The following is an 8,871-nucleotide window of genomic DNA, read 5'->3' as shown; positions in this document are numbered from 1 at the left end:
GAGGGAGGGAGGGAGAGAGAGAGGGAGGGAGGGAGAGAGAGAGAGAGGGAGAGAGAGAGAGAGAGGGAGAGAGAGAGGGAGAGAGGGAGAAAGAGAGAGAGAGAGAGAAAGAGAAAGCGGGGGTAAAGTATTTTCGCAATTTCTGCCATGAAGATTTTATTAGCTTCTCTCCGCCAGGCCGCAGCCAATCAGCGCGCGTGCCCGGGCACCTGCGTCTCCTGCGTCAAGACGGCCGGGCTGAGCGAATGCAGGCGCCGAGCGAGCTGGGAGCGATTTAAAACGCTTTGGATTCCCGGGGCCTGGGTGGGGAGAGCGAGCTGGGTGCCCCCTGTATCCCCCACCCCCAGCACCCCATGAGCCGACCCTCGGCCCCATGGAGCCCGGCAATTATGCCACCTTGGACGGGGCCAAGGAAATCGAAGGCTTGCTGGGAGCCGGAGGGAGTCGGAATCTGGTCGCCCACTCCCCACTGACCAGCCACCCAGCGGCGGCGCCTACGCTTATGCCCGCTGTCAACTACGCCCCCCTGGATCTGCCAGGCTCTGCGGAACCACCAAAGCAGTGCCACCCATGCCCCGGGGTGCCCCAGGGGGCGTCCCCAGCTCCGGTGCCTTACGGCTACTTTGGAGGCGGGTACTACTCCTGCCGAGTGTCCCGGAGCTCGCTGAAACCCTGTGCCCAGGCGGCCACCCTGGCCGCCTACCCTGCGGAGACTCCCGCGGCCGGGGAGGAGTACCCCAGCCGCCCCACCGAGTTTGCCTTCTACCCGGGGTACCCGGGACCCTACCAGCCTATGGCCAGTTACCTGGATGTGTCGGTGGTGCAGACCTTGGGCGCCCCTGGGGAGCCTCGCCATGACTCCCTGCTGCCTGTGGACAGTTACCAGCCCTGGGCCCTCACCGGTGGCTGGAACAGCCAGATGTGTTGCCAGGGAGAACAAAACCCACCGGGTCCCTTCTGGAAGGCGGCATTTGCAGGTAAACTGCCCACTACTCTGGATCCCCTTGGCGCTGAGTGTGGGGTTGTAGGCCCTGCTGGCACTTGCCTGGGAGGAGGTGGAGGGAGACTTGGGGCTGGTGAGGAGGAGCTTGGTTCTCCTTGGTTGGCTATTAGGACTCTGAAGGAGGGTCCAGGCAGTTAGAGAGCCTGGGTAGAGGCCCCAGAGGGTCTGTGTGAGGGCCTGAGCTGCGGGCTATCTGAAGCCTGAGGACCACCAAGCCCCTGACCTCCCCAGGAGGCCTTGGGACCAGCCTTTCAATATGTTGGTGTGTTTGGCTCTCTTTGCTGTTGTTTGGGGCTCAGGGTATCCCTGCCCAGCAGGATCCCAGTTTAATTCTTCAAAAGGGCCAAATAACTCTCAATTCATTGAGTATCGGGGTACAGTGGGGTGAGTGGGAACAGAGAAATTGGATGTTCTGTAAAGAATACAACCCCTCACTTTCTCTCAGATGAGTTTTTCAGTTTCCAAAGGGAAGTTTAGATTTCCTGCAGCCATGGCTTAGGTGTGTGCATTAGTGCGTGTGTGTGTGTTGGGAGTGGGGGTAGAAATGTGTTCCCCCTGTACAGAAGTTGCTTGTAGTATCTATAAGGATGGCCAAGAGTTGGAAAATGCATGTGAGGGTGGACATATGTAGACGGTGGGCAAAGGTCTGGCCGTGTGTGATGGGTGTGTTTGCAGACTTGCAGGTGTGAGGGCAGTGAAGAGTGAGGGTGGCCTGCAGAAACCGCTTTCCAAGGCTGGGTGGTGATCAGAGCTGGAAGCTGAGGTATCCTCTTGTGCTTTGGGGGAACAGGAGTGCACGAATGCCTGTAGGGTTACCTGAGTGCTCCTGTAGGATGACTTAGCTTGTGGGGCCTGGGTCTACACCTGAGCTTGCGCCAGGCGGTGGTGTGAGCATGTCTTTCTCTCCCTCCCTCTCCTGCCGCGCAGACTCGAGCGCGCAGCACCCTCCAGACGGCTGCGCCTTCCGCCGTGGCCGCAAGAAACGCATTCCCTACAGCAAGGGGCAGCTGCGGGAGCTGGAGCGCGAGTATTCGGCAAACAAGTTCATCACAAAAGACAAGAGGCGCAAGATCTCGGCGGCCACCAGCCTCTCAGAGCGCCAGATCACCATCTGGTTTCAGAATCGCCGGGTCAAGGAGAAGAAGGTCCTCGCCAAGGTCAAAACCAGCGCTATTCCTTGAGGGAGCTCCCTGGCTGTGCTTGGGGAGGGGGGGAGGAGGAAGTCGGAGTATCCTGGGGAGACCAGGAGCCTGCCACAGCCAGGCTGGGGCCCAGGACTCTGCTGAGAGGCCCCCAGAGGTGACACTCTTCCCAGACCAATGCTCCTGGGCTGTTCCTCAGGGACAGCTTGGGTACCCCATTGGTCCCAGAGAGCCAGCGAGGCCCAGAGTTACAGCCCAGTCCACCAGGTAACACCACCCAAAGGACCTTGTCCCAGTCATAATCATTCATCCTGGCAGTGGCCAATAATCACCATAACCAGTACTAGTTGCCATGATAATTAGTATCATATTTTCTATCTAGAGCTCTGTAGAGCACTTTAGAAACTGCTTTCATGGATTGAGCTGATTACAAATAAACTTGGAAGGAGACCGGTGGCAGGAGAGCTTCCTCTGGAACCCCTTCCATTTCCAAAGCCCATCCCCATCCCAGTGAAGGCAGAGGAGACAAGAAATGGCAGATTCACCCCTGTGACTATGTTGCCCCTTTAGCATTTTTCTAAGATGACAGCTAGGCAGGATGGACAACACTGGAGGGTGCATCTCCCTCCCTCCGTGCCCATCCCCTAGGTTGTACCCACTGGTCTCAGAAGTCCGCATCCCCAGCTCTTCAATTTTGTCCGTGTGTGAAAAACAAGCCAGCAAGCTGCCCTCCCGGGTCTGTTCTCCTTCCTTCCAGAGAAATGGGGTTTGAGAAAGTGCCTGGATAATTCCTCTCCAAAACTTTCCAAACCCTCCCTTAATGTTCCTGGTGGTTCTGACCCAAGGAGGTCATGGTTCATTGGGCATTTGGGAGCCGCATGAAATAGATATTTGTGGCCTTGTAGACGGAGCCCCTCCCAGGCACAAACGGTTACGGAATGAGGGAATAGTAGCCTATCCATGGTAGGCACGTCCCAAACACACTGGTATAGCCCAGCAGGAGAAAAACAAAACAACAAAAAACAGAAAATGGCTCCTTCGCTACCCATTCCTCCTCTGCTTGCCTGCCGGTGACACCGAGGAGCTTGCGGGGCTCAGGCCTGGGAGTCGCGGAAGGCTCTTTTTCGAGTGAAAGAACCACGGGCGGCGGAAGCCCAAAGACCCAGTCTCAGAGTGGGGAACGGCAGGGAGCCGGGACAACAATGGGCACAGACTCGTTTCCTTTTCACTTTGCGCTGGTTCAGTCCACATACCCTGAATTCTGGGTGGGTGGAGGGCAGGTTGGCGCCAACTCTGTTTTCCGCAGCCACGTAGACAGTATGAGAACAGTGCGGAGTTCCAAAAACCTGGGGCAGACCGGCTGTTAGCAGAGCCGGGGACCCTGATGTCCTGTACCTGGGCCCTGGGCCCGGTGGGACTCGCTACCTTGGCCGCGCAGCAAATCAGCGGGTTTGAGCTGGATCTTCCGGCAGCCCAGGCTGGAGGATTCCAGCAGACACTGTCCCGGCGATCGAGCGCACAGGCGTGAAGTGGAGAGGACCCAGCGCCGGACCCACGATCCGAGCCACCGAGCAGCGAGTAGGCGGGAGGCGAGCAGCCCGAGGGAGGCCCCCGGCCATGGTCTCGACGGCCGCTCCATCTCGGAGCAAGCTCCTCCTTCTCCAGGAAACCCTGGGTTGGCCGCCGCAGCCGAAGAATTCGAGTCGGGTGGGATCCCGGTCCTGGCTCTTCTTCCGGGAAAGAGTTGGGAAGACTGTTCTAAATCTTTTTACCAAAGAGGATCCCGAGGCTGAGGGGAAAGGCCCCGACGGGCAGTCATCCTCCTTCCCTGGGTCTTCTTAGAATGCGTGTGCTTGGGGAAGGGGAGGGTGTCAATTTCGTGATTTAAACAATTCTTCCAAGCCCCGTGGTCCAGTTTAAGCTCCCTGGTATCGCGTCCCGCCCAGGGGAAGTTACTTTCTGCCTTCCACGTTCTCCTTCAAGCTTAGTCTCAAGCGAGGAGCTTTTAATATCGCAGGTTCTCAAGCTTAGTGGGTGCAACCCCCTCCCTCGCCGCTTCAGAAAGAGCGAGACTTCAGCGCAGATAGGCCCATGGGTAGAGAGAGCGCCCTGGTGCCGGCTCCCTACATGGGGAGGGGAAAGGCCACAAGAGGGGTTGCCACTTGGACTTCCTGAGATGGCGTAGGTAGAGGCCTAAGGAGTCAGGGGCCTCGAGACTCTGGACTCCCAGAGCACTAACTCCTCCACTCCGCTATCAAGCCCTTAAAGTTTCGGAGCTCTTCTATTATTCTCTCTCAATAATTTTAGAACAAACAAAAGATTTGGGATTTTAGAGATTTATTTCGCTACCAGTGTGTTTGGCCTATTAAAAAGACAAGGGCGCCCCCTTCCGGTAGAAGCTCGCCATTTCAGGGAAACCCGCCGGTCTGCTCGGCTTTAACCACTCAACCGAGCCTCTGGCTTCCAGATGCCTGGGGCGTCGGGCCTTCGGGGTTGGGGAGTTCGGGGCTGCGTGTGAGAGCGCCGGGACCCGGAGTCGCCTGGAATTGGGCCAGGGTATAGGCAAATGTATCGGTCCAGCGGCTGAGAGACTCAGGAGGAAGGCTAGGAGAGCAGCGAGCGATCTCGAATAGTGAAAAAACAGGGCGGCCAGGACTCCCGGGAGCAAGGCTGCGGCGCCATCAGCCCTCGGTCCAGATCTTCGTTCCACTGGAGTATTATATTTATCTTCCTCGCCAGGCCAATTTGCGGCGAACCCCTCTCCTCCCCTTTTATCCCCCCGACTCATTTACTTGTATGGAACCTGTGCAAAAAAAAAATTTTTTTTTAATTTCGCTTTGTATTAAACCCTTTTATGGAAGCTCTTTCCAAACACCAATTTTACTCCCGAGGCAAATTATACCCCCTCCCACCGAGGCCGACCATTTAAAAATCTTTCAGTAATTTGTGTCAAAATTACAACAAAATATATCTACATGTATTTGCCTGTAGCTATTTGCTTTTTAAATAGGGCCATTTTAAGCTACAGGAGAGAGGGTTTTGCTAAATTTAGACTGAAATGTGTTGACTATAACGTTCACAAATAGGTAAATTCAAACAACATTCTCATGAACAAATAAACGCAGAGGCGCACAAATAGACTCCGGAAAATACACCGGGCGTCTTTTCACCAGCGAGGTGTAATTTTACTCGGAGCTGCCCTCCGTGCCCTCTCCCTTACTCGGAGCAGAACATCCCCGGTTGAGTCTCAGCAAACGTCGAAACAGGATCCGAGGGTCGCGTCTACGCTGCTCCAGGACCGAAATCACTTACTTCCAACTCCAAACCAGGTGGATTTTATTAGGCCTCCAGAGGCCGACTTAGGGGGTAGTGGTGGAGAAGTGCATAGACGTGACCTCCGGAAGCTCTTTTCGAATCTAGGTTCTCGAAGCAGCCCAGCGGAGAGCGAACCCGAGGCTCTGGCTCCGGGGTCCTTTACTCGTGCTGGCAAACGCTTCCCACCGCCCTGGAAGTCGCGAGGCAGAAGCCGGCGACTCTGCACCGCCGTGCCCCCCTCCGCAGCCACCCCTAGCTAGCCGCCCCTACTCTGAGTGGTTCGAGGACCAGAAGATGTCCTGCGCCAGGAGAAAGGCCCAGATCAAGACCCCCCAGTTCTATGAGAGGCGCGGCTCCCCTCCTCCAACACGGGGCCAACTGTCCTCCCCTCCTCCAGTCCCCCTCCTCCCCTTAATTAAAGTTTTATTCAAGGTCCTAAGTGCTGCACTTTAATTAGGTTTCCTTCGGGGGAAACCCTCTGTGCCCGTGCCCCCGCCCCCGTCCGGTCTAATAGAAACCCCAGAGCTTCAAACGTGAATTAAATAAATGAACCCGTTACCGTAAACTGGCAATAAAGCGCGGAGGCAACTGCTGCGGAGGGGGCGAAAGGAGAGGTTCCGTTGTTTTGGAAACAAATGTATACCACATTCTCACCCACCTGAATAGTCCCTCTCCGGGAAAGCGGGGAGAAAGCACTGGATCGGCCCTCGGCCTCTCACCCGAGTGGGACACCCCGCCCCTCCCCCCAGGCGCTGGCCTGGGCCCGGGGAGAGATTTTAAAACATCCAATGGGGAACTGATGCCAGCCTTTCTTCCTCTCCAGGCTACCAGTTACTTTTGTGTAGAAAGCGGGTGGGGGTGGTCGGAGCAGACGGAGAAGAAAGAGATCCACCACTGGTCCCCCTCCCCTAAATTGCCTCTAAAATGACAGGGAACAGCAAGAGTTCAATCACCCTCGGAAAGTTAGGGAGGGAAAGGCAGTCTGCCGGCGCCCAGAGGTGAGGGTCGGGTCGGGGACTTTGCCATTGAACTTGAAGTGTCAGGCCTTTGGTCTCCGCTGCCCCTACCACCACTCTCAGCAACTCTTTATGGGAAGAGGGAAGAAGGTGAGGGAAGGGGTCCCATCTCTGGCCTCGGGAAGGAGGGAGGAGGCCAAGCGGCGTTGGAGGGGCCAGAGCGACTGGAAGACCATCCAGAGACGCCGAGGTTGGCGGGGAGACGAGGCGGCCCCGGGCTGCAGTGGGGAGGGGGTACTCCAGCCTTCTCTGGGCTCGCAGCCGCGAGGTGGGGACCCTGGGGCTGTGCGCCGTCTCCCTGAGCCTCGCCCCAGACTCAGCTGGGAGGGCGGCACCCAGTGCTGCGCTCCGGTCCTTCCTCCTCTGGCCTAAGGTGCGCGAGCAGAGCTCTGCGCCACTCGGAGGCTGGAACCTTCAGGCCGGCGCCGCCCCAGCTCAGGGCCTTGGGGCCCAGCTGAATTCCAGCCCTGGCCTTTGCAGAGAGAGCAAGAGGGTTATGCCCCTATTTCTCAGATCAAGACCCGCTCATTTTGCTACCTCCAAGAGTGCGTTTCTCTCTAAAAAGGTAAACTAGCTGATTCGTGGGCCAAGGGCGTTACCGCTCTCTCAGTCTGAGGACCCGCTCAGGGAGCCCTGGGGGGGTTCCTCCCAGGAATTTGGGGGACTCCGCGGTCACGGCGGGCAGGAAAGGGCGGGCGTCAGGCTCTTGCAGAGACCACTCGGCGGAGCGCCTCCTCGTTGGTTCCTGGAGAGACCGGCAGCCACCTGGGCAGAAAGGGACAAAGAAAGCGCTTCGCAGCACGCGGGACCTGCGCGCCCTCGGCAGGGGAGAGTCTGGCGGGTGAGAGCAAGGCCCCCCCATACGACCTTATGTTTGTCTCCGACTGGATGGAATCCTGGTACAGACAAAATTAATGTTATTGTTATGTTGTTGTTCTTATTTAAACTGTAATACTTTACAAAACATCTACTTTGAAAGCTGGGTGAAAATTAACCGTAATGATAACGGTAATGATGATTTATTAACACACTCTTAAGGGAAAGGCTCTGGCCCTTTAAAAAATAAATCAGTGCAGCTTAGTCTCAGATGGCTGCCTTCCTTCTGCCATTCCTATGCCCTCTTCGGAAGCTTGGTTAGTGCTGGGATCTGAGGAGCGACTAGAGGTGTTGCCCATGGCTGGCACATCTGCACAGGGACTCAGAACCTGCACAGAAGCAGCAGGGGGCCACACACCCATGTCCTCAGCCACTGACACTGCTAACTTGTTGTTCTTGGGGTGGGGGCAACGTAATCTACAGACACACTCTGGACTCACCTAACCCTCCCAGCCCCAGCTGGTTCCTGCCCATGCCTTCTCAGAGCTACTGTCCCCACACTGACAGAACCCACTTTATAAGATGAGGACACTGAGACTAAGTGTAAGTTACTTGATCAGTGTCGCAGCCAGCAGTGGCTAAGCTGGGCCCCCAAAGCAGGAGCTCCTGAGGACTAAGCTCTGTGGTCTACCCCAGTGCAAGAGAATAGGAAGGGGACTTCCCTGGTGGTGCAGTGGTTAAGAGTCCACCTGCCAGTGCAGGGGACACGGGTTCGAGCCCTGGTCCGGGAAGATCCCACAAGCCGCGGAGCAACTAAGCCCCCGTGTGCCACAACTACTGAGCCTGTGCTCCAGAGCCCGCGAGCCACAGCTACTGAGCCCTGTGTTCTCAGCAAGAGAAGCCACTGCAATGAGAAGCCCGCGCACTGCAAGGAAGACCCAACACAGCCAAAAATAAATAAATAAATAAAATTTAAAAAAAAAAAAAGAGAGAGAGAATAGGAAGCCAAGGCTCTCCTTCACTCCCAACATACCTCTCCTCACCTGTTTCCATCTGGAGCCATCCCTTGAGGTCACAGAGCTGCACTCAGACTCCCTAGACCCAACCCTTCCTGGGTGCACCCGGCAGATTTGCATAAGTGCCACCACAGGGGAATAAACACAAGTTCCATCACTCATTTATCAAGTACCTACTGCATGCAAAACCTTCCACTGAAGTGGAAGGCTGGAGGAGATACAGGGGAAATACTATCTCTCTTCCTACTGATCCCTGCCTCTCGTTCTGCCTCTCACTTGCTGCCAGATCTTAGGTCTGCTGTTTCCTCAGATGTGACCTGAAACCGGGGGACTATATTCTGTGATCTCTGACATTGTAAGGTGGGCCAAATGCCTACACATGGGGAACTGAGACCGAGAAAGATTCACCCTTCCCCCCACGGCATATGGAGAGGCTTTCCGGAAAAGGCTGTGTTGGAGAAAGACCTCGAAAGATGCTTAAATACCAAATCCGGGTGGAAGATGTGAGCAAAACTCGGGAGAGGGGACAAAAGAGGCAGGTCTCTGAGGGAGAGAGGTCTGGA

At 56.1% G+C, this 8,871-nt stretch overlaps 2 protein-coding genes across 2 annotated transcripts; one reads left to right on the top strand and one right to left on the bottom strand.

Moving 5' to 3' along the window:
• Nucleotides 1–297: 297 nt before the first annotated feature.
• HOXB13 (homeobox B13) lies at nt 298–2,685 on the top strand. Its single transcript, XM_007176508.2, has 2 exons — nt 298–977; nt 1,931–2,685. The coding sequence occupies exons 1-2, from the start codon at nt 374–376 to the stop codon at nt 2,182–2,184; spliced, it is 858 nt and encodes a 285-aa protein (XP_007176570.1). The 5' UTR covers nt 298–373; the 3' UTR covers nt 2,185–2,685.
• Nucleotides 2,686–4,422: 1,737 nt separating this feature from the next.
• On the bottom strand, nt 4,423–7,826 carry PRAC2 (PRAC2 small nuclear protein). The gene is made up of 5 exons (XM_057535165.1): nt 7,793–7,826; nt 7,076–7,241; nt 6,812–6,943; nt 5,501–5,617; nt 4,423–4,928 (listed from the first exon to the last, which is right to left on the bottom strand). The coding sequence occupies exons 1-5, from the start codon at nt 7,824–7,826 to the stop codon at nt 4,511–4,513; spliced, it is 867 nt and encodes a 288-aa protein (XP_057391148.1). The 3' UTR covers nt 4,423–4,510.
• Nucleotides 7,827–8,871: the final 1,045 nt, after the last annotated feature.

Source organism: Balaenoptera acutorostrata, chromosome 20 (genome assembly GCF_949987535.1).
Source record: "Balaenoptera acutorostrata chromosome 20, mBalAcu1.1, whole genome shotgun sequence".
Classification (NCBI taxonomy): domain Eukaryota; kingdom Metazoa; phylum Chordata; class Mammalia; order Artiodactyla; family Balaenopteridae; genus Balaenoptera; species Balaenoptera acutorostrata.
The sequence above is the reverse complement of the archived record's forward strand: the minus strand, read 5'-3'. Positions and strand labels throughout refer to the sequence as shown.